The following is a 26,104-nucleotide window of genomic DNA, read 5'->3' as shown; positions in this document are numbered from 1 at the left end:
CTCTATCACACCCTCAGCTGCTCCTTTGCCATGGGGCTCAAGGCAGCCATCAGATGGCCAAATTGCCAGTTACTTGGCTTGGATCAAGTTTCAGATAGTTTAGCTGAACTTTTAAGGGTCAACTTGTATTTCAGAAGGATTTTTTTCTTCTAAGTTTTTTGCATCAAGAGAGTCTCAGATCAGTAAAAAAAGAAGCACTTACGTGATCAGCATTGACTGATTTTCCCGATCTGTGGAGGGGAGGGGGAGAGAAAGACAAACTTAGTAGGCTGTACAAAGTACTTATTATAATTGCAAATGTGCACCAACTATTCCAGAATCAGTTCTGCAGGGACAGGAGAGAATCACATGAAGCAGAGATAGAAAGATAAAAACTGGTATCACCTACTCCGACCTCCAGCAGTGCAAGTTCTCAAGTTCTAGCCCTGCCCTGAATCTTCCTCTTGTGTTTTGCTCAAGTTGGTACTAAAGATCTGTCAGTCAGGCACTTTCCCCCCCGTGTCTGAGAAACTATAATAAAGAAAGTAATTTCCTGTCATCAAAATGTTAATTTTCTTACATCTGACCCTTCCACTCCTGCAATACTAGGCCAACCCAAGTAATTTTGCTGTTTGTTCACAGGCCGTTACTATGCATATGTACTCTTCTTCAGCTGGCTGTACTGCTGGAATGAATCTTTATAGTGTCCCTGCTGTTAACAGCCTGACCAAAAATAAGCATTTACTAGAACAATTTGCAACCCTAACATATTATTAACCAAGGTCAGCAAATGCTAAACCATAGCAGCTTCCCCAAGCCATTAAGCCTAAATTCCTCTTTTCTTTTTAAATTCGTCATCACGACAGGCTGCATATTGGGCAGCCTGGCCATATTTCACCCTTATGTGATAAAAGAGCATCTCTCTGCAGCCACACACACATTCCCTCTGCTCACCGCCTTCTGTCTCCTCACAGCTGTGGCACTTTCCACTTTATTAAAACCAGGTGAGAGCAGAATGTGTTCCCATTAAGTCTCTCTGGGGTTTACCCTGCTGCCTTCCAGGACCTGGTGTGAGCACATCACTGCTGCCCTCTGCTGATAAACTCTTTTTATCCAGTAACTTGAGGGTCATGGAGAGAAAATTTCACAGAACAATCTGGAGTTCACTGGTGCCCAGACCCATGGCAGGTTCGTGCAAGCGATGTGAGCACAGCAGCTTAGATAGCTGGACATCACTAACCTTTGAATGCATGCATTTTATAAGCATTAGAATACTGAGCATAAACTGACAGTAAGTTTATTTTTGAGGTTGGTAAAATACTTACAGACCTTTGGGGCATGGCCCTGTTTCTGTTACTAATTGATGGACTCGCCTAGCTCAGACACCTAAATTTGTGAACCTTACAGATAATCTATATGAAGAGCTTTCTGTTACCAAAAGTACAACAAGGACATTCAGAGGAGTTTTAAAAAGATAAATATATATTTAAAAAATTGACACAGACTGCTAAGCCCCTGTTGCTTGCAGAGTATTTGCACATTTGTTGCACATTGCAAAAGCTCTCCCAAACTGCCATCTCTGTACCAATCACATCGGCTAAATAAAATGAAACCAAATTTGAAAGCAAACAACGCCACTTACTACGCAGCATGTCGTGGTACGCATTATCAGCAATGGAGAAGATGTGGGGAGGAGCCTCTGAGCGCCTCTTGCCTTTGTATGCAGCAACGACCTCCGACTTGTAGACTGGCAACCACTTGTAGGGATTTATAGTCACACAGAATAAACCTGAATAGGTCTAGAGAGGAACACAAAACAAGAATGGAAAAAAAAACACTCAAGGAATACAGAAAAATGTCTTAGTTAACCCAGCAGGACCTAGTGTTGCTACTTTCTGATTTGAGTTTGAATTCTGACTTGAATTTCAGCCTCTGATCTGAATTTCTAAAGCTACTGGTCTGCTAAGTGACTTCCCCCTGGCAATTGATATCAAAACTACAGATATTGAACAGCTTTCCAAAGGGGGAAAAGTATTTTCAAGATGACAACCAGAAACAGGAACAGTCCCTTCAGCAAAACAAAGGAGCAGCAAATAGACCTATGTCTGACTTTTCTGCTTTGCTACCCATGAGAGTTGTTTCTTCTTGAAAACAGTTATTACAAAGGACAGAAAAGTTACAGCTTTTCTGTTCAAACTCTATTCTTAGGAGGAGAAATGATGTCCCATTATTAATTTGATGTGAGCACCTTGGGGCAATTTCTGGTGGGTGTTCAAAGAGAAAACAACTTCATAGTCTTATTCTCCAAAGCTGTAGAGCATTTTTCAGCTTTTGGAGAAACACAGTTGGTAAAAATCTATCTTTATAATCGCTCTTTGGGCTATGAACATCAGTTAGCTGGGACCTGGTCATTCTGAGGAAGAATGAGTTTTCAGTTGTGACCCCAGGGAATTGGTGTTAGCTGGTAACTTTTCAGGTACTTAGTCCAGGCTGAAGGAAAAATCTTCAAAGAAACCCAGTTATTATATGGGCACAAGCACTATGTGCACAAAGGTTAATGAGCTCAATTACGTTCTAAAAGTTTCAGGTGAAATCCAAGTGTCTACCCCTAAAAAATAGCATTAGGACCTGCTCCAGATTGGCTTTGGAGTGAGTGAGTCCTCAATTCTATTTTCTATAAAGAAACACAAAACCCCAACGAGTAAATAGATTAAGGTAAGATGACAAATTTCATTTCTACCTAAACAGATCCGCAAGCAAAGATATGCTTTAGGCTATACATGTCCGTACAGGGGTTATTAGAGAAATTCAGAAAATGCTTAACAATCAGAATTTAAATGGGAAAAAGTTGGAATTGCTCCTCTGATGAACACCACAAACCAGAACAGGAATTGGCTGGAAAATCTATAGATTCTCCTGGCTGATTTCAGACACGGTAGAATGCAGCAAACTGAGAGCAAAAGTTTGGCCTCATAAAATTAGATGCTGTGGAAGCTTGTCCTAATGCTGACAGAAATTATGTTAATGATGCCATGGGGAAGATACAGAGCAAGGGAAAAGGCCAGAGTGAAACAAAACAGATGCCAGCACTGAAAATGAGGGGAACACAATTAACGAACTAAAGATAGAAAGTCTCACGCTTAAATGTTATGTGTATGCCCTCAGCTTGAGGCACTGTTTCTTAACAAGGAAAACTCCATGGTTGGTATTGACATGGATTAATATTAGGAGAGGAAAAATAAAGTAGGTCTCCCCGACACAGCAGTTGCTGAAAATATGTCCTGTGACATCCCTATCCTAGGCAAGGAAGCAAAACCAAAGAACTAGACACCATCTTATTCATTCAGTTTTGTCTGCTTGCATTTAGACAGGAGCCAGCTCCAAGCAACTTATTTCCTGAAAAGATGAGCAAGACCCTCAGTTTTGTGATTTATCAAAGCTGTAAACTGAGTATGAAGAACACCACATGTTCAAACATGAAATCTGCACTTGAAATGCAGATTTCTAATTATACCCTTGTAATGACCCTTACATAGATCATCCAGTTGCTGTAGCGCTTTCTCAGATTGTACAACACAGATGCCTCGTTCAGATGGGTCAGCATAGCCATGTCCTCGATCATGTCAAATTTGGGAGGGTTCATTGACTGTACGTCATCTTCTTTTATAGTCATGGTCTGCAAAGACAAATAAGTACAGCAGCACTGGAAAACACTGGGATTTTCTGTTGTTTCACACACCTCATAGGAGAATGTATTTTTTTTTCCCCCTAAAAGTAAGGATTGAGGTGGTATGGCTGTGAAAGGAGCCACAGGATTGAGCCACTGCCTGGGCTTTATCTCTGGGGGCCAAACCAGACCTGGCTGGTTGCAGACCTCTGCTCACAGACTGCCCGCTGCTGTGCAGTGGCTGATGCTCCCTTACCCACCACACTGCTGGTTGTTCCCTTGGAGGTTTTTCACGTGTCATTCTGATACGGCATCAGTTACTGGGGCTTCCCGTTCACAGCCCATTTCATGAAACAGGCAACTGAGCTTAAACTGGCACAGGTGATTTCTGGAGCTTGCTACTCTGGCCTTGTTAGTTATGGATCAGACAAAACCAGTTTTGTACCCTTCCATCTGTTGTCTCCACGGTCACTTTGCCACCACTGGTTTCTGTAATTTCAGCTTCAACGTAAGCTTTTTTGTCATCGGGAACCCAACATTTCTTCTTCCCTGTGAAATTAAGGAGACCGATGGTTCACAGCCTTGCATCAAGCAGTAACACCATGCCTAGCTTAGTGACATCGCTGGGTTACTTTTTCCACACAAGTGACAAAAAACCTCTGGGGCTGCAGCAGATTGGCAGTGCTGGGAAGCTGCCTACCAAAGCAGAAGGCATAGGGCTCCCAAATGTTGTCTCCCCTTTGAAACTACCACTCAGCTTCCTCTAGATCCTTCCAGCACAAGTTGTCAAAATATTTCACAAATGCTGGCTAAGCCTCAGCCTCCACGGGAAATCCATAATCATTATCACCAGCGTGCAGATGGAGGAGCAGAGATCCAAACCCAAATTAAGGCATTTGCTAAAAAGTCACACAGAAAATTGCAATCTGAGTGAGGAATTCAGCCCACATTATTTGCCTGCCAGCTATCAGATTTAACCTTAGTCCTGCACATTCTTCTGAGATTTGTCTTGAAAAACAGCAATATTAATAACTGACATTGAGTTATGTATGTGGCTTCTTAGAGTTTGGAGTAGCTGCACTAGTCTTTAGGTCTTCAGTTACAGCAGCCATTCTGGACAGTGAAATGCTGTGGTTATTAGTATATTTATACTTACTACTACACTTTAGGGCTCATATAAGTCCATTTAATGAAAAATAAATTATGGGAACTAAAAGCTAACATATTTGCATACAGCCTGCAAATCAAACAGATGTACATGTACAATCTAGCCAGGCTGCAGAATCTCTCTCACTACAGGAACATCAATGTGTGGTGTTTTTCCTTTCAAACAGCCATAAACTGATAGATTATTTCTACTAAGTAGTATCTGAGGGGTTTTAATAGCTTTGCAGAATAAAGAAACCAGAACTTGGTTGAACTGGCTACCTCAAACAGCAGCAGCAGCACGAGGCTTTGCATCCTACTTTGCTCTGTGTTCCCACAGCTACGCTTAGAGGTAACCCTCACCCCTCTTAACCAGCCACCAGCAGCACGAAGGGTACTGCAACTCACCATCGAAGGCGACGGTCTGTGCCATCATCAGCTCTTTCTCGCTCTTTCGGAGGAAGGGAGCTGCCTCCCCAAATTCCGACATGTCCATCATCTTGGCAAGGATTCAAGGTGGCACAGCTCAAACAGGAAAAAGTAAGGGACCTGGTCTACCAAAGAAAAGCATGGGGGAGGACAGAGATATCTTATTTCACAGACTATCTGAGGCAATACAAAACACTCAGCACAATGTGGCAGGTGGCTGATCAAAGTGATGATTAATTTGAAACACAAATACCTAACAGATCTGGGGCTATGCTGCACCCTTAAGTTAAACCCTTCCCTGGCTCAGTTTATTTAAAGCCAGTCAGATCCTGTGTGGTTCAAAACCTTGACATGGGTTGCAGTTATCTCCACAGGAGAATTTAATCTCTTCTTTGTGGCACGAATGGCGCTTGAGAGCAGGAGGTAAAACAGACCACTTGAAGCTGTGACTTTAAAAACCACTTAGCGGGGGCCTGTTCTGGCCCCTTTCAAGTTTGCCTGGAGCAGGCAAATGCTCTCCAGCACGTCTCCGTGGGGCCGTGCTGTGCCACTCAGCCACTTCAAGCATCATCTCAGGCAGGCAGGCGGGCGTTTTCTGGGAATCACGGAGCAAGACTTCACTGCTGCAAACTGGGGGCTGCTGCAGGGGTGTGCGTTACACGCGTGGCACGGCTCCAGGGATGTAGGCCCACGCTCGTGCTGGAGAAAGCCAGCACCCGAGCACTGCTACCTGCAGCACACTCTGCTCGCACGAGCTGGCACGTTAGGAAAACCAGGGCTAACACAGCTCTGGGAGGTCCTGTGCTGGTGCAGCTTCTCAAGTTGCTGGGACCTCTGAATTCACCAGCTTGGGTATCCCCCTGGAGCAAGGCAGGGCAGGGGGCAAGTGTGGCTGCAGTATTAGTGCAAGGGCTTCATTGGTTTTTAGGTTGATTTGAGTTTATTAGTCCAGCTTCATACCTACACTTGCTTTCTCAGATGACAAGGCTGTGGTGTTTAGGAGCCTTTTATCATGACAGAGAGGGCAGGGGACATGGGTGTGAGTGAGACTGGTTTGCTGGGTTTGAACTGCCAAATAATTAATTTGATTGTTATGTACTCCCTAATGTGATCATACAGATATGTTTTTATTTATTTGTTATACACACACTCATATAAATACTTATACACACACACACACACACCCCACACACACCTAAAACACTCAGGGTGCTGTCCAGAAAACATCTGAAAGAATTTCCTCTGCTAAAAGGTGTACATGCATACACATACACACACACACACAATTTAAGAATTTCAGATTTTTTTTCTTTAAAGTCAAGACACTATTTGATTACTATTTGAAGCTGTACAAGTGACCCTCAGATATTACCCTTTCCCTTATTTTATTTACTGTGCAATATCCAGAGCAGCTGGAGAAATTTTCAAGAGCTCTATCAAGACAGACAGTGTAGTCTTTCAGAATTTAATTGAATTTCTTTCTAACAGAATCCTGGTAGGGATAAAAACTCTTCATCAACCATGGCAGGTTTTTTCAACACATTCCTCCCAGGGAATGTAAAGCCCTAAGACAGCAGAGCTGCCAAACATTTTACACTCAGCCCTTTCCCACTGCTGCAGTACAAGCTTGAGACCTTCTGTCTTGTTACTGTAGAACAAAAACTTTCTTCCTCAGAGCTAGCCTTAATTTTTCCCTTTTCAAAGATTAAGGGCCTACATAAGCACAACTATCGCCAAATATTTTAATGTCATCTGAGCTGACCAAAATTCCCAACTGAAGGCACAACTCAGAACTAGCATTACAAAGTCTCTCTCCCATGGAGAGTGTGTCTTTGCTCTACTGGAGCAATGAAATTACAGCAGCTCATACATTTAAACAGAACAGCATTACGGCATGTAAGTGTTATTTCACATTGAACGTGCAAATGCCAGAGGAGACACTCCAGTGTTAATCTCTAGGACTCAGGACAGATTCTCACAAGTCCTTATATGCACTAAAGTATTCTAAACCACTTCTGTGCAACCTAGCTCCATTTGAAGACCTCTTAGATACAGTCGCTCAGCCATTACCTTCTTATTTCTCTTTTTTCTTTTTTTTTTTTTTTTCCCATATATATCCAACTGCTATGGCAAACATGGTGTAAAGGAGCACTATGGAAAACATGGTGTAAAGGAGCACTATGGCAGCTGGGACACAACATCTTCTTCTTCAACAGCCTCATATGCTTGGAGTTACAACAGAGGTCAGAGCCCAGGCAGTGCACACCTTGTGGGTGTGGGGAACTCAGTGAGGAAAAATCCATTGCCAGATACGAGAAATTGAAAATGTTGTTTGGTTTATCATCATGGGATTATTAAAAGGCAGTATAGTTGGGAAAGACAAGGCAGAGCTAAAGATGTTCACTTTCCTTCCAGTCTGGTCTAGCTAACAACAAAAAGAGCCGGGCCTTGTATATGAACTTTGGAAGATCCTTGAAAACACCTACATTCTGTAGAAAGCCAATATTGTTACAGAAAGTTAAGTGGCATGTCCAGGACTACCAACCATTTGGTGGTGTGTTCAGAGTTGGAAAGGAGGGACCTAGTCTTTCTTTGCTGGGGCAGTTGGAAGAGCTACTGTAGTGCCAACAGCTTGTCCACGATAGCAACGACAGCAGGCATCACCTGTCTTTGAAAGGGAACCCAGTAATTCTCCAAGGGTTGTAACTCAGGTTGGATTAAAGAACTACCTGGACCAACGGGCTGCTTAAAATCACAAACTGCATAAGCCATCGCACCTTGCAGATGAAACAGAAGACAGAAAACGTGACTTGCAGGTAGTGGCTAATCAGTCCACCCAGATGCGTAATTACAAGGGACCTGACACTTTCCGAAGCAGTTATTCTAGCCAGATAAATGAATGCAGCGATATTAGAGAAGAAACATGTATTTGCCATCCTAGCATTCAAGCAGCGCCCTAGGATGACTAACATAGGCTATATGTTTAGTGATATTACTATTAAAACCTTAAGCCACATGAAAACCTTAGTCACAACAAAACCACGGTACAGTGTTAGAGCACAGCTGGCTACCCGCATTTAGAAGTGAGAGAGGTTGGTACTCACCCTGGAGAGCACACAGAAAGTGTCACAACTCCGCCTGCTCCACACTTTATATGCCCCTATCTCAAGGTCACTGGTGATAACTGTTTAAAGGCATCAGCAGCTTTCCTCCATGACTATATTTGTCCACCGGATCCCGGCTGAGGAGACAATGCCCGTGGAGGGGACACGTGTGGCTGCGCCCTGGCGAGGAGGGGGGGGGCAGGAATGTCAGTGGGGAGCGGTGCGCTCCTCGCCGGAGGCCCCTCGCCATGCTATTCTTGTTCCATGACTTCATGGAAGAAGCTTTTCCTGCTTCTGTGTTTTCATAGGGTCAAATATTGCTTTTCCAAGTGCCTCAGAACTCAATTACCATGGGCTTGGCCAGGGGGTGGTGGTGATGGTGGCAGAAATTAAGACCATTCAGATGTAACTCCCCTAGAAGATGAAAATCAAAGCTTCTTGCACAAGGGACAAGTGATTATAAAGGGAATTTGGTTATGTGAGCCAAACTGCCTTCAAGCAACAAAGCTACAGTATGACTTTTCACATCCCAGCCAAGAGCTTTAAGTCCCCTTCTTGGTCCCCGGAGGTTTAAAAGCCAAGCCTATAGGCTCAGGTTTGGGATACACAGTTATTCCCCGGTTTATGAACAAGGCAAGACAGTGAGGAAAATTTAAGAATATATCGATTCTGCTTGGAAAGTGAATCATAGATAATGAACAAAGTAGGCATCAATTTTAGCGAGTGTTTTGCTTCAGGAAACTCGTTTACGAGGCTGAGTTTAGGCAATGTTTGGCCTTCTTATCGTAAACTCATTTTTCCTGTAAAACAAGCACCATAAGTAACTCATGTCTCCTTTCACTTCAGCCCATAAATAGCAGAACAACTGAAACATCCAGATTGATTTGCTTGTACAAGCATGGGTAGATATATAGGTTTCCTTTGGTTCTAGCATAAACCAAATATAAAAGTACAAAGGAATAATAAATACTGCAGATAATGCTTGTTGGCCACAAGGGAAGACAATATGTTAGGGCTTTAGAGAACTCAATTCCAAGGAAGCAAGTGGGAGCTGGGAGGGAGCTTATCCACAGCTTCACTGGATTCCTAGATACCCACAGGAGCAAGTGGTTTGGTTTGTGACCAGGCAAGAATCAAAATGTTTGCACACTGAATCTGCTATTTTTAAAGCTGTTTTCCTGATGGCTGGACAGTGACAGGTTGCACAGACAAAGTTGGTTTGTAAGGAATGGAGGAATTTATGGAAGTGATAGACTCAAAGACAGGAGACCGATGTGGCAGGTCTGAGGATCTGAGTGCTTTAGTAACCTGGTATTTTTAGCATTTGGGGAATGCAACCAAGAGACAGAGAATCACTACTGCTTTGTTAGAGACATGCCCACCTCCAGGCAGACTTAAGTTGAAGAGAAGGGCCTTTGCTAAAGCTAGGTGTGAGGCTTTCAGTCCTGGTCTGGGTACATCTGCGAGAGGAGCCTGTGTCACACTCCCACACTCGAGTGGCTGTCGTGCTCTTCTCGTGCGTTTCTTTCCACCCAAATCCCCTCCCACCTCACTGCTCTAGAGGCGCTCGGTGCCCCGCAGCATGGATGGGGGGCCATGTCAGATCTAACTCATCACCTTCTTGCTTTATATCTGGTGAAAAAGAAAACGGAGCTAGTGATCTCAGCTGCTTAGGTGAACAGTGAGCGAGTGTATAATGCTCAAGCAGACACTCCTGATCACGTAATTTGAAAGAAGGTAAACTGCATGCATCACTAAGGTTTATGGATGTTGTCAATCTGCTGTGAAGACTGAGAAGATGATTATTTCACATCATGAGGGTATAATGCACCGGTACTCTCTCCCTCTTGCTCCTCTCTCACAGTGCCAGTAGCTTTACTTCTAAACACAATTCCCGTTACCACCTACTTTGCTTAGAAGGCGGCATCTTTTTTACAAATACACTCTTATCACTTACATTTTTTTTCTGTTCTGCAAATATTCAGCTTTCATCAGTCCTGCATGAACACTACAATCTTGCTCCCACGCTCCCTTTTCTTTTTTGGGGGCTGCAAACAACCCTTTTCTGTAGCTGATGCCAATGCAATTTCAATGTTCGTGTCACTCAAAGGGACACAGCCAGCACTGGCTCAAACATGATCAATTTATTTTCCTTGCTAGCCTGTATGCAAATTGATACTGCACATGTTATTCCTGCCTTTCTGGAGATTATTTGCTATCTTTTAATATGAAACAGAATTTGCAGCACATTTCCCCTAGATTAAATTTGTAACAGCGACAACCAAAGACATTTGTCTCTCGCAGGAGCTACTTTTAGAAAGGTTAATGCTGGTCACTGTTTCTAGGGAAACAAAGGACTTTGATAAGAAGCCCTTGTGACTAAACTATTTTTAATAACATTACATATTGGAAAGGAATGCAATAACAGTTATCAACTCTAGACACAGATAGTGTCAATATTGTGGTCTTATATAGGAAAGTTGGCCTCTGGGATCTGTAAAAGCTTAGTTATGAACACTCTCTATTTTCTAAGAAAAAAAAAAGAACAACCAGGGAGCTGTGTTTTGACAAAAGCTGGCCCTTAGAGTACTTGTTATTAAAAAGTACACTGTAATAACCTGGCACTCCTGAAAAGCAAGATCAGTGAGATAGAAAGACACAAGTTCAAGATAGAGATGCTTGGAGAAAGCATCTGAGTCAGGATCCTCTGGACCGCTCCATAAGCAAGCAGAAAGACTATTCCTCTGTGAGATGCATCTAAATGACTGCATCTAAAGAGACTGAGAACCTGTTATTTACCTCGAGGGTTTTTTGGTCCCTGGCTCCTGCTGCTGTTGCAGTCTCCTTTTAAAACAAAGGGGAAAGAGACAAAATGATCTAGTCAGATGCTTTTTGAAAGAGAAAGGCCATCCATGTGGGAATAGTTTTGGTGGAAGGAAAATGTGAACATCATACCCAGCAGCAAATCCAGGCCCATTCTGTACGAGTGGATGTACTTTCTCTTGTGAAGAGTTATGGTCTAATTCTTCAAGCCTTTGATGCCCCAAAGAGAAATTGGAGGGGGAGAGAAGCTTAGCTTTAAAAATAGTTGTGCTCGGCTACATCTCTAAGGGATGAGAAAATTGGCACTGAACAGTACATTTAAAGTGTGTTTATGACAGCTAGATTCGCATTATTAGAACTGGAGATCTTCAGGTTTCTGCAAGCCTTTGTGCTCCCCCTGCTGCAGTGCACACGCTAGGCAGTGGACACAAGCGTCCACAACCTGAAGAGGTATTGGGAGCTTCTGTTCACGCTCCTTTCAGAATAATAATTTCGAATAGTTTCCTCCAATTAATTCTTTGCTGATAGCTACCATGTGGTGTGACAGTATAATGGAAGTTTAGATTTCTCTAAGGAGAGCATCTGCTTTCATGCAAACATGCCTGGGGAAATAATTTCTAAGCCACCAAAAATGTTTTAAGTGCCTTTCAAGCCACTGAAATCCATGATCTACCGCTATCAGCATGCGGGGCCCCTGAAACAGAATACCCCTTTCCGCTTTGAACAGCTTGAAATCACCCATGGCTGTGGAGAACGAATGCACGAAACCCGGCGAGGAGAGTGGCCAGTCGTGCTAGCTTGGCAGCGCAGAGCAGTGTCCGAGCCTCAGCCAGGCGGCCCCCCGGCCCCCGCCTCTCATCCCGTGCCAAGCGCCCAGCTCCGGGATGCAGCCGCACGCTCCCCGCCCAGCCCGGGCTAGGATAATAAACATTTCAGAGCTGTCATTGCTGCCTCTCCCCTGCTGACATTCGATCATTATGGTATCTTAAGAACGTTTAAATAGGTCAGGGCTTTAATGGGAGAGATCGGCTTCTGGGAGCGAGACTGACAGTGCTTTGAGAGCAGATTAACAGTGTTGATAAATCAGCCTCAAACTGACTCACAACCCTAAGAAAAATAGGAAGGTGAAAACAGTAAGAAGTGAGCCTAATTAAATAAATGGTCTCAGCTCTTCAGCTCTGGAGATGTAACAGGGAAGGGAAAGAAGGTTTTTGTCATGTGCCTTCTCACTCTTCTCTCTCCAAAAGCTGATGTTCCCCCATCCCCCCCTGTGAAAAGTTTTCAGTCTCCAATAATCTTGAGCATCCCACCCTGCCCATCAGGTCAGAGAATACGTAATGGCATGTTTTCAGAATTGCTGTTCATCCTTTTCCTGACTTTCACATATCCTAGTTCCCACTGGTGAGTTTGGGGTTTTTTACATGCCCCCCTGACCTTAAACTGCTCTGCATTATCCATTACCACTGGGGAAAGGCAGAGTTAAAAGCCCTAATAATGCCTGTAAGTAGCTCAGGTTAATCTTTACCGTATTCATTAACTAAGCATTTATTTGCACAGAACATCATTAGAATTACTGTAGCCCATTCACCAATTCTTTTATGTCCTTCTGAAGCTAGCAGTTAGAAGCATTTTAGCCTCGATCAATGCAGGAAAAAAAAAAAATTCCATAAATGCCTCTCTGGAGTTTGTATTATGCAACCTGACTTCAAATACAGGGTACTTCATTACCCCTACTTCAGCCTGTGACTATGATGCACTCTGTCTCTGCTCAGGCTGCCTGAAGACCACATTTCCATTTCAATAGGCAACACTGCTCTAAAATACTCCTATGCCTTCAGACACAACATATTCCAGCTCCCAGTGCCAAGCTCCTGCAAGACAACTTGCCTTTCTTTGCCTTTTTTACATTTCAGCTTTAAGAATTTAGAGCCTGCCTTCCAGGTATGGACAAAGGTGGGCCCAGTCATTGCTGATCGCCTGGTTTTGCTGCTGTGGTGGTTTCTTTTTCAGAGGAGGTGAGGGGGAATGTCAGGAAAATATTCATGCCTTTTTAGACACAAGTGATTTTTCAATTTTTTGCTTCTGTAACTCCGAGTTGTAACTCGACTTTCTGTCAAGGATTGTTTGCTATCTTGTGTTTACCTTGTGCCAATGGCAAACAATGCTAAAAAATGCACCGACAGTTTAATTGGTGAAATAATTGCCATGGAGGGATATTTTATTAACATTGCAAGTGCTGAAAGAATAAACCTGATGTGATTGGCACACCACTAAACACCAAGAAGGCACTGCAGGAAGCAGACGCTGAGTTTCTCAGCGTTTACATTCTGTTAGCAAAGACAAGACACTGTTTCTTTCCAAGCACTGCTATGCTGAGCTGGTCACCTCCACCAGGAAACTCAGTCAGAAAAGCTCTCTGGAAAATAAGGCCAGTTTTTATAGAAAATTATTTCCAGAGGTATTACCACTTTCTGCCATGAGCTCAAAAAAGCACAAGTCTGTGCTTCTGGTGTGGTCTAATGACTTGATGCTTCTTGTCAGTTGAATTTAAACACCTCCAAAAATGGACATGACATCTTTCTCTCTACCACCAATGTTCTGGAGCAACTGGCTGGTGTGTGCATATATATATATATATATATATATATATATATATATATATATATATATATATATGTGTGTGTGTGTGTGTATAAAAACCCACACATATATATTTATACATCTGTGTATGTATCTAAACATATCTATACATACATGTAAATAGATTTATAAATGTGAAAACAAGTTTATTTTCTAACCTCTCCCCTCCCAGCTACGATGCACCACTCTTACAGCTTAATGCTGGATAAAACGACCTTTTCCCTTGGAGAGCTGCCGAGCCGCCCCTGCACGGCAGCCGAGCCGTGGCGGGCCCCACCACCGCTGCGCTGCGCTCCCCGCTTTCGCCGTGCCAGGCTCAGCACCGGCGAGACGCAGGGGCTGGACGCTGGAGCTGAAATCCTGCCACCACCAGCAAAACCTCCCAAGAGCTTTTGGCTCAGACTCTTTTTCTGCGCAAGGCGTTTCTATTTTGCTGGATGAGCGCATCATGTCTACCCCCACAGATTAGTTTCTGAAAAGGCAGGGCGAGACCCAAAAGGGGTGAGCTGCAAGGCTACCGTGGCTGGGGAGGGCAGAGATGGGAGTGCTGAGATGCCAAGAGTTATGTGAGAGAGGGTCAGGGAGGCCACAGCAAGAAAAGGTCACCTAGAGAAACCCACAGAGCCCTTTGGAGAAAGGCTGCGCTACCTATCTAGACCAAAACCCACTTACAGACCATCGCCGAGGTGGGCCAGGCATTGCCTTTGCAGGGGACCCCCGACTTTGCCACAACAACAAGCAGCAGCTGAGATTTCCAGTGAGGTTACAGGTATAACTCCCTTTAGAGTCACACTGGATACCCAGCAGCACCTAATCCTGTTGTAGCAGAATTGATTTTAAATGTAGTTGGTGGGTTTTGTTTAGTTTTGGTGGGGTTTTTTTGTTTGTTTTTGTTTTTTGTAATTGAAATACACATTTTGTCTTTATAGGGGAAAAAATTGAGGTGGGAAAAAAATTAAATAAAATTATATGCTTACACAAAGCATATTGCATAAAGCCAAACTACCTGTCACACACACATTTTTATATCTCACACAATGGTCTAAAAAGAAATGGGAAAGAAGAAATTAAATAACACATCTGATATGATGATGGAAAGCTAGATTGCTGCAAAAACACTGAGCAAGAATGAGAAATACACCCTGCTTCAGTGGGGGCTTCAGCTTTGCTTTAAATACCAGTAGCTCAGCAGCATGAAAACACCAAACAGCTCAATTGACAGATCCGCCAGCCCCGTTGAGTAACCTGTTAAATTTTCATCAAAACTCACTCAACAGAAAACCTCAGGTTTTGATCTATCCAGCCTGTCCCACAGAAACCTCTCACCAGCAGCTCCATCTATTCAAACCTATTCACCAAAAGGGCATTTTGGAATACGCTTGATTGAAGAGCTGTTGCTGTACTGCCCTGTGGATGCAGATGGTTATTCACCTCACCATTCTAGGTGCTGTTCTGCAGGTCCAGTGCCTGTGCCCTGTCTCTGCTAGAGGAGAGAATGGGATCCTAACAATAACTCCTGCAAGGCAACAAAAAGACATTTTTATTTATACAGCTATAGAAAGATGTATACATTTTTTTAAAAAAAATCATCACTGATGTTTTTCAGAGAATCCAAATTTACAGCGGAAAGCTTAGCTGCAAAATTTAACACAGAACTTCATCAAAAATATGGGCTATTTTGGGGTATGAAAATATGCTATGGGAAAAAGAAAAGGAAGATTTATTTTTTAAGTTGGATTATTCTGCCTCTTGCCTGTCAAGGTATACTGGTCCTGGTGGAAACTCTGGTCCTTCTTGTACCGCAGCTGATGAACAGGGATTTTCTGGAGTAGAAAAATCTGCCCTCCCATCCTCATCCAAATCTGCACCAGAACCACAGAGAAGGAATCTCAGAGTTTAAGTGCAGATGATTTCAATTGCATTGCCAGCATGGTCTGGGTACCTACATTCATCCATTACTGACACACCTTCATACTTCAAGACCTGCAATGTATCCATCCTCAGGAAATAAATAATTAAATAAATAAATAAAAGAAATCACTGTGATACAGAAATTACTGACACATTTCTAGGAAAGGGAAGCTGGTTAAAGCCACATAAACGATGAGGCACTTACTTCCCACTGCTTTCTCTGTGTGGAGCTACAAAGCTGATTATCTTCAGAGAAGAGGGACTAAGCAGTCTGTTCATGATCACGCTATTGGACCAGGAAAAACCACCAGGCAATGGGGCTGTAAGGATTCGACAGTGCCCTCGGAGCAAGTCCCACTCTTCTCCATAGGGAGACGGGCTTCTCACCAGATGGGTCACCGCTTCCACGCTTGCTTCGTTTTAAAAGCAGGAAGTTTACCTGTGTAAAAATTAACAGCAAGTTGTTCTTGCCCAACCAGTTTATTCTGAATCAAGAATGAGAGTGGCAGATTTTTAGATAGTGAAAGTATAAGGAGTAGTAGCACTAAGTGGCACTATTGTTCAAAACAGAATAGGTAGATACATGCAAAGATAATAGCAGTGCCCATTATGTTTCAAGTTATATCTCAGAGCAATTTGGCTCACTCTTCATTGGACACACAGACTTGCATTTTAGCTCCTTGCAGCAATCAGAAAACTATCTTGAATACACCTGAACTGCTTAGTTTCCTGCTGCCACACAGGGTGTCTGTGCCTTAGCATGAAACAAGCATGAAAACTGTAGTATGAGACCAATCAGTAGAATTTATTTCTATGAGAGAAAGAATCAGAAAGCAGACATATAGATCCATTCTCCAGAAATAATAAACAAAACACCGTTTAAGACTGAGTCCTACAGTGGGCACCAATTCTATCCCATACACATACCAAACAGACAGGTCTTACTGATTTGATCACAGTGTATGCATAAAGTTCAAAGAAAAAAACCCACCCAAATACTCCCTTAACCAGAAAAGGCATGGTCTTTCAGACCATAGCTTCAAGATATGTTTTAATGAGCATTAAAGAAAAAAAAAAAAAGGTATGAACGAGCGCTTTTGTACAGTTTATGGAAAGGAGGTTCCAAAATGACTAATGAAATTAAATTTTCCACTGTATTCCTGTTCCCCATACCCACAGCCTGTTTGTTAGCAGTAACAACGTGTGACATGTCACACGGGGCTCTGCTGAGCTGAGCTCCAGACCTCTGACACTAAATCACTGATAAAGTCAACATGGAAAAAAGAGCCATCCAAATCCCTTCAATAGCCAAGCTCTGGGAGTCTGCAATGCCTGCCTTAATCCAGCTATCTCCATTGAGTGTCTACCACCACCGCTATCAGAACCAGAAGTGAAAAGGCATTAGGAAAGGAAAGATATTTTTGCACGGTGCTCTTTCACGGGTTAGGGTTTGTGTCTGACTTCCACTGTCCAGCCCGGCAGCAACGGCCGAGCGAGGAGGGCCCGTGAGCGCGAGGGCCCCCGCCAGGGCTGCTCGTAACTGCGCGCGTTCAAAGAGCAAGCCAAATGACAATCGTTCAGCCATGCCTTAACGTATTCTTACAATTGAACTTTCCTTAGCATCACCTCCTTCCTCTCCCCGCCCTCACCTAAGGACAAGATGATCTATCTAGGAGCTGGCCCGTGATCTCCCTTCCACACCATTCTCTTTTTGAACTTGGGGGAAGCGCGTGGCAGGAGAGCACCAGGAGAGCTCGCCACTTGTGGCTCTGCAACTACAAAACAAAAGACAACCATATACGAGGAAAGAATGATTAGCAGATGTTGTTTCAATCTTACTTCTCCTTTAGTCGCTACTGCCTTCACCCCCCCAAATAAACCCTCATTGAAACAACAGGATGGATGCATCACCTTCGGTGTTTTTACAGCCTGGCAAAACACATTAAGCACTGACATCTAATTCATCATTCTCAAGATTCAGCACTTGTGTGTCTCAGAATTTCTTTAGAGATCTGAAATACAAAAAAAGGAATACAGCACTTGCTAAGAGAGTATCTTCCTAGCCATAAAGGATTAGTGCCCTTAATAAAAGCTGAAAAAGCTGAAAATTCTGTATGAACTGATGATGGGAACAGATCAGTAGTATTAAAAATGCAGATACACAGAGAATATACCATCTTCCTGAACCAACAGTATTTCTGATCAGCCAGTCTAATTAAATCTAGCCCAGTATTTATGTATTCAACTTGAAGAAAAATACATATTACGGACAGAATTACAGTTAGGAATACGACAACAGTGCTTCCATTAGCCTCCAACCAAGCATCACTAATCTAGGAAATTAAGAGATTAGATAAAGAGAAACCCAACTGAACTGAAATAAGAAACAGAGTTAGGGAGTTCAAAAAGTCTTAATGTTGCTGTATACTGAGGCCAGACTGTGACTAAAGCATCTGAGTGCTTGTATTCCTACAAGCTTTCTTAAAACTAATTCCACCTTTCTAAATTCATTGAATGAGTAATCACTGTCATTCATTCATTTTATCAGACTTTTTTCCTTTTCTTCCCTTCAGCAAGTTCCCATTTCAAAATAACAACATGGAGACTAAACGAGGAGCACCAGCTGGGACTCCCGCACAAGATTTCTGGCCTTCTGCAGGAGCAGAGTGACTTTTTAAGGCAGAACTACTGGAGAAGCACAAGAAAACCAGTGGCTGACAGTCCTCTAAAGAGGCTTGCACCTATTTTGCACATCTGGAGCCTCACAAAGCAGCCTATTCCGCTCACAGGTTTGGCTTTTAATTTGCAGTAGACCTGGTTTAGGGCATTTTTGTTTGTTTGTTTGTTTTTAAAGGGAGAACGCATACAGAGAAATGGTGTGAAAATCCTACTTTCTGAGTCCTGCCAGTGCCAAACTTCTGGTGTTCTCTGTGGCTCTCCCTCATTCCCAGCAGCAGACAAGGTTTCATGCTTTGGGGGACATTTCAAACAGAAACATGCAACCCACTCAACCATTAACCATTTAACCTTTGAAGACTAAAGCTAAGTGACAGTTAATCCACCAGTGAAAATCTATGTGTGCCTTGTCTCCCCATAAGAGTGGCATTTCCACCACTGCAGACAGAGCATTAATAAATTGCACTATATCTGATATCACGGTGGACCTATTTAAGAATTTTTAGGCTGGCTGTACTCTATACGTAATGTTTAATACGGCCATTGCTAATAACTTGGCTTAATTATTAGCCAATTTCTTCATATATATGCAGGCAGAAGATTTAAATTATTTTTAATTATATAAAAAGTTCCAAGGGCCTGCTTTATTCCATTAAGATCATTCAGAACTCAGTAAAACCTACAAATGCTAAATTTTTTAAGTGACAGTTTTTAATTAATTTGAACTCAGGCTAATTAAAAGATTTGCAGTTTACAACAGTCTAGTCCACTTTCAAAAGTCAAGTCTTTACATCTACAGCAAGTATGCTCTATTTTCTGTTCAGATTGAGAATTCAGCCCCTACTTTAAATGCGAAAATCTCTTCAGCCTTAACAGCGGAATTACAACTGACAGCAGGTAATAGAAGTGCTCCATCAGTCTGGGCTCTAAGCTACAAACTGTCTCTCAAGACTGCCCAAGTCCACTGCTCTCACTTGCGTCAAAATCTAGGCACTAGAGCCAGGAACAAGAACTTTAGCCAGAGCCTTTGGTGGCAACAGCCTCGACTTAATCCTGCTTACCTACCAAGCACTTACCTGTTTGTGTAGCACTGTGTGAAGTGGGAAACCAACGCCCAACTCTGACAGCCACTCTGCAACAAAATAAGGGAACTGCACCCCACAGAAACAGTAGCTTCAGTAGGTAACTTCAAAAAGGAAAGAAAATATTTTACTTTAGATTTGCAACCAACAGAAATAAGGCTATGGTTACGCTATGGATCTCTCCCCACCCACAGTTACTTTTGCCCTCACCGATGAATTCCAATGACATTCGACAAAGGGAAAGTGGCTCTGGTGGCAGTCCTACAAGTCAGTAGCTGGCCAGAAACTGGCCTCCAAAGCCAGCATGGGCACAAGTTCTTTTTCTTCTCTTCCATGCACCAGAGCCTGGCCCAGCTAGCACCTCTGTAATTTTCCAGCTAGCATCACGACATGCTGTTACCACCCTCATGGAACCACCTCCCCAGGGACATGGCAGGGTTTTAGGATGCAACTGGATAAGGTGCTAGATAATCTCATCTAGGCTGCCTTTCCCACAAAAGATGATCTTTCAAGGTCCCTTCCAACTTGGCTGATCTGTGATCTCTAGAGGCACAGAGGTGAGGAAACTGAGGTCACTTTTGCATAGGGCAAAACAAGGGCTTAAGGAGGACAAAGGTCCTGATCCCACAGTGCATAAGTTTTACTGCTTTCAGTACACACTGCTTTAAATGCATGAAAGTCACCAAGTCCTTGACTGGCATGAACAAAGCTGGATCTTCAGCACAACACCTTTACACAGCTGCTGGCAATGAGCTGCCTTCACATAGAAATATAACTAATGTATACAGCGATTGCTGGCTTGATTCCTCCTTTTACAGTGAGTAATGCATATAGCCATAGTAACCAGCTCCTGCCACCCCGTCTTCCTTCTTTTCTGAAGTCAATCTATTTATGCATGGATCTGTGAAGAGGAGTTTACATTTCTCCTGGTTGGAAGAGTAGATGAGGGAGACCTGGCCCCGCAGTTCTGCCACGCACTGCAGAAATTACATGGAGGGACCTTGGCTGTTGTTCTGTAAGTGGTTTTCCCAGCATGTCCCAGGCATCTGTTATCCACTTATCAACTCACTTGAGTCTACATAAACCAGCCAATTTTCTCTTCACCAAAGAGGGTTATTAAAAATGCAACATCAATGCACAGCAACATCTCCAAACAAATTTCCCAGTCAAGGTATTAAGAGTTTCCAGGTGTTGGAAAACTTTTTGCAATGAGTTCATGGAGTTTCACAGCAAAATAGGTTTGTAGTTAGCATTCACATTAGCATTTTGCCTGCCTAAAGGATCTTGAATCTGAGGACATTTAGCTTTTAATGTTTTAAAGATACAAGCATGCCAGAGCCTTTAACACAAGATAACAAAATCCAATTTCACTTGCCTAGATCAGCCTTTGTAAGTGTTTCTACCCAACTGCTGTACTGAAGTCCCAGATCTGATCTAAGCTTTATGCCTTTCTAAATGAGTAGAAATAAAACACATCCTTTCTTACCCTTTATGAAGACAAAAACAACGTAAAGAACGAAGTACATGTGTACTGTGAAGAATTGAGTCAAGCATCAAAGATTACCCCAAAATGACACAAAGCAAGTACTACTTTAGTTGTTGAGCTCTTTATAGTAAATAGTGGTGTTTATATATAAAATTAATGTTTCAGATGGTAGCTTAGACTACAAATCTGGTACTGGAAGAAGGGAAAATCCTGCCTCCTTCCCCAGAAAGCACAGAACAGATTGCAGAGACCTTTGCATAGAGGAATAACCTGTACAGACTAAGAAAAATCTCAAAGCTATTCTGATATTTTTAATTGTCACACAGTACCTTACTGAATGAAAGGGAAGCTGGCCCTGTGCACGAACTGTGGAAAGCAATTTATTTTAGATAGCAGTAAACCAGGTTTGACCTAAATTGCTGAACTTAACTTTACCTTGGGCTATGCACAAGTGCAGAAGTTACCAGAGCCCAGCTGGCATTAGCAGCCCACTGAATCCCTTAGCTTGTCCCTAAATTGTGAGGCATCACTGTAACTGTCCAACCAAAAGTTACCGGTTTGTGTCAGTGGTATGAATGATCATTGTTTAACATTTCAGTCCACCAGAGTTCTCATCTAAGCACTTGTCCTTGTTCGATTTGCCTGGGACCGACAACGTTTAATGAGTCTGGGAGAAATCCAGGAAAATGTTATCACTGAACAACAGAGAGAGACTAATGCCAGACTTGAGCTACCTGATTCAAAATTTTTATCACACTTCAACACCGCAATGAATGGAAAATACTTCCCAAAGATTAGTGCTGCCACTCCTATCTCTCCTCTAATCACTTTCTACCTTAACTTCTGAGAAATGGAAGAATTTTGGGAAGGTGATGGTGGAGGTTTGTGATATTCCAGTTTCTGTAATGCAAGACACCCCACACAGCTTGTGGGGCAAAACACACTCCTATGTCCTGGCTATCCATGGCTGTAGTGCAAGAATTTTTAAAATTGCATACATCACACGATGGTAAAATTCTTACAGAATTTAAACACTGACATTTTAAACACTTTCCCTCTAACCTGAGGTTATTGACATAAAATATCAGTTTTATCTCAACAGGATATTAAGAAAAGATAGGGGAGACTTAAGTATCATCTCCTGGAGAGCTGTACCTCAGGACTTGGGCTCACTTGGGCTCAGGCAAAAGGCTTTTCACCCTCTAGCAACTGTCATTTGCAATTCTCCTTGTGATGCAGACTTGGTAAGATAATAAAATTGTATCTGCAGTTTAGGTCTAGCTTCTATCCTTTTTTCTTACCAACTTATGAATAAACATGAATATCATCAGGCCTCGAGTAGTTAGATTTGTAATAAACAAGGCTTGGGAGCAGGAGGGAAAGGGGGAAGGAAAAGTGTCATTTGAGTACTCCAGGCTTCAGAAATAGAACTAAAATTGGAGGCTGTGCGACCTTGCCTCAGCACCTGCATGCGTAAGCACTCTGTTTCCAGTGATGTGATTAGATGCTATTTTTCCCCTGGGGGCTCTGCCTCATTCTGCATATGAGATCGGCCTGCGTGGGGAGGAAGGCAAAGTCAGGTGGTGAAGGAGACACTGCTGTCTGCATATGCCTTTTCACTCTGGTGCAGAGGCTGCCTTCTGTATGAGTCAGAAGTGGGGAAAGAAAGATGACTTTAAGATTCAAGTAGTTGTTTGCTGCATTGGTGTGCCAGGAGACTTTACTACAAAGTACCCGTGTGATGGCGAGGAAGCCATTTACACCAACTTCTAGACAGGCAACCACCACAAGTGGTTTTATTTTCTAGGCAACTAGGTTGAAACCCCCCATTTGCATGGAAATGCTTGAGTGGAAGCGCATGGAAGCGTATGGAAGCGTGGTGTGCCAGGGCTGCAGCCAAAGCCGCCAAGAACCATTCTGTGGAGCTACAGGAAGCATGTCTGTGCGTGCGTGTATGAAGTGTTATGTACTAACAAATGGAGGCGTTCAACTTTTCACACGAGGAGCCCCAAATTAGCATTTACCCCAATTTGCATCTTCATTCTCTGTTGGTAACATGAAGGTAATCGTACGTAGATACCGTAACGATAAGTACCATACAGAAATGAATGAGAAAGATGAAGATAAAGTATCTAACGTGTAGCCTGTTCGGTAGCTATGCAGGAGCAACCATGATTCCGGCACTCTGGAGTCCGGTAGCCCGTTCACCACTCTGGGGCAGAACAGTCACCTTGGAGGGCAGCGTGCATCAGCCAGCCCAAAGATCGCACTCCACCCGCTAAGCACACCATGCCTAAAAATATACAGCACTTCAGCCATGGACATTAAACAGGTGAAGGAGTGACAACAGCCTCGCGTGCAGAGAGGATGCTGTTCCCCAGCTTATTAACACCCCCACTCCCCCCCCCCCCCCCCAACAAAAACAACTTCTGCTCTTGCCAGTAAAAGGCATAAAGGCATTTACTTGGTCTCTGCAGAACACAAGCAAGGCAACAGCACAATACCTTGAAGCATATTCTGAGGAGCTTTGAGGTGTTGAAGCAAACTGTTAATCTGATATTGAAACAAACAATAGCTCTCAGATTTCTTGCTGCCTTAGAAAGTCACAAAGAAGTTGTATTGAATCATCTTATCCTGAATATAAGTAAGAAAATGAAAAGGCTTTTTTAAAAACTAGATTTATCTCCAATTAATAGATACATGACAAAAAAACAAAGATATTTTTCTAAGATTTATCCTCAAAAGATAAAAATAGAAACAAGTAAGGTACTTGATACAACACATAAGTAAACAGAAATGGCTCCTGACCATGGCCCCCACCCTCCAACGAAGATTAAACAAAATATATTTTAACTGAAAAGCACTGGATTATTTTTTTTTTCCCCTGGGGCTTATCAAAATCCTCTGGATTTTAAAGTTACGATAGCCTTATATTTCCTTCAAAGGTTATAGGACATTCTGGCTGCTCTGTAAAACATAACTGAAATACAACACTTGAGTATTATTATAAGCAAATAATATACCCAGATAGATTATTCTGAAGTAAAACTGAGCCAAAACAACAGCTGCTTACTTACAAAATTAGATTTTAATAACTTAATACAGTGCAAAACCCTAAAACAGATTGTTAGCTCAGTTACACTGAAGAAAAATTTAACTCTCCCATAGAGAGAGCTGCTATTTTGCTCTCTCGCGTAAAGGCTTAGCTATGTATGGGTAAATCAAGGGCTAGCTGTCCCTTCTATGTGGGAGATCCCAGCAGTATGAGGTGCTGCTTGTTCCCCATGCAGAGAAGATAACCTTTTCAAAGATGTACTTTGGCCCAAAGGAACAGGATCCTACAGAATTTAATCAGCGCTTATTAAGTGACAACCCACAGGCTGGACTTAGAACAGAGACTCTATCACAAGACAACCACATTAAAAGAAAACTGCAGTCAACTATTACACTACGGTAGCTTAGCCAAGGAAATCTAGGATTTTTCCACTCCTATCAATTTCTTCAGTATCTGGCAACACAATCTCCCCCTTTCCCTGTACTTTCTCCTTTCCTTACCCCAGAGCATGAGCAGTGCTAGGAATGTCAAACAGAAAAAAACCCATCACACTGGCTATCTCCCTGGGCTCCCCATGTTGCAGTGAGGAATATGTAAGCCACCTTCAGTATGTTTCTCAAAACACTGCGGAGTTAATTTCTGATGCAGAAATTTAGAGGGAAAAGATGTTTTAAAAGCCCTGCAAGCAAGCAGTGCTTTCAAAATTCATTTAAGCAAATAAATCTATTATGAACAAAGTGGCTGCAATGTTTGCTCCAAACCCAACAATAATGGGTTGAGAAGACAGACTGTAAACACATTGGTGGTAGCAATATATCATATAAGGGCTCCCATAATTCCCAACCTCCCACTTTCTGGCAAAAGCTAATGGCCATAAAACCCAAACCCAACCAACACCCACTTCCACCCCCCCCCCCCCTCCCCAACAAACAAACCAACCAACCCAAAACAAACCCCACCTTCTAGACACAAACTTGCATTTATGGTTCAGTTAGAAAGCAATGCAGGCATAAGAAGAGCCATGGAGAGTTTCTAATCACATACACAACACCAATGCCAAGCGTGAAACAAATGCATGGATCCAGCTGGCTCTTCTTACTAATTCCCCTTTACAAGAACCATTCACAATAAGACAAGATATTCCAGCTGGTCTTCAGCCAAGACCATCCGTTAATCCCAGGACAAAGGGCAACATGTCAGAAGGGACACGAGATTGTTCCTCAGGAAGAGTTTAACCTATCGCAACTACGAGAACCTCAGGCATCGGAGATTCAAACAGAAGCTGGACATAGAAATGAGGATCGTACTACCTTGTTATTCCTGCCCTCTTCCATAAAGGTGCCTACTTTTTCTGGCAGTGACCAGAACAACCCAGACTGCTACTGAAGAGGTGGGGAAGCTCCTTGCCCTGCCTGCCAGGCATGGTCTGGGACTACCAGGATATTTACACACCAACAGCTATGCAGTTTTTAGTGTGGCATAATTCAGCCTAACTAGTTATCCCTCATTTCGATGTACTCCCAGGAAAGTAGCCAATTTACATTGGACTGGGGTAGAGATGAATGTGTCACTGGGGATATAAAGCTAGCAGACTGTTCCCAATTTCATCACACTGCAGAACGGAAATTGGTGAGAAAGAGCTGGAAAGGAAGCCTGTTTCAGACAGTGAACAAATCTGAATATTTCAAAAGTAACCAGATGGGAATGCATGGAGGGGTTTATATATAAACCAACTTTGCAAGGTTGAAAGCATTTTTTGTGAAATAAGTACTTGCCTAAAAATATTTGATCTTTGGCTGCTAACAATAAACTCTAAGAAAAAGGAGCAGAGAACCTCTCCTTATACCTTCACAAGAACACCTAAGCCAAGCCTACACAGCTGGGTGTCAGTTACAGTGGAGTCTGTCCAATTTTTGACCTGCACTTATTCCAGAAAAGTGCACTGCTAGAGAATTCCTGGAGAACTACACGTACCTCTGAATCAAGAAAATTGTAAGCATAAACAAGACATAAATCCTGATCAGCAGTTAACATTTTTGGCACTGATGAATCTGTAGAGTAAGTGGTTTTCAGACTCCTTTACTCAGAAATATATATAGTTTTTTT

At 42.7% G+C, this 26,104-nt stretch overlaps 1 protein-coding gene across 1 annotated transcript in view; it reads right to left on the bottom strand.

Moving 5' to 3' along the window:
* Positions 1-5,335, bottom strand: part of MYH15 (myosin heavy chain 15) — a 45,573-nt gene extending 40,238 nt beyond the window's left edge. The window contains exons 1-5 of the mRNA XM_009972195.3: positions 5,201-5,335; positions 4,092-4,195; positions 3,512-3,655; positions 1,622-1,778; positions 203-230 (exon numbers count right to left, since the gene is read on the bottom strand). Coding sequence (XP_009970497.1) covers positions 203-230; positions 1,622-1,778; positions 3,512-3,655; positions 4,092-4,195; positions 5,201-5,291 — 524 coding nt within the window. The 5' untranslated portion in view covers positions 5,292-5,335. The remainder of the gene's footprint in view (positions 1-202; positions 231-1,621; positions 1,779-3,511; positions 3,656-4,091; positions 4,196-5,200) is intronic.
* Between the last annotated feature and the right edge of the window lie 20,769 nt (positions 5,336-26,104).

The sequence above is a fragment of the Tyto alba genome, unplaced genomic scaffold (assembly GCF_018691265.1).
Source record: "Tyto alba isolate M040663 unplaced genomic scaffold, T.alba_DEE_v4.0 Super-Scaffold_14, whole genome shotgun sequence".
Taxonomy (NCBI): domain Eukaryota; kingdom Metazoa; phylum Chordata; class Aves; order Strigiformes; family Tytonidae; genus Tyto; species Tyto alba.
Note: the sequence above shows the minus strand (reverse complement) of the source record. Positions and strands in the feature narration are given on the sequence as shown.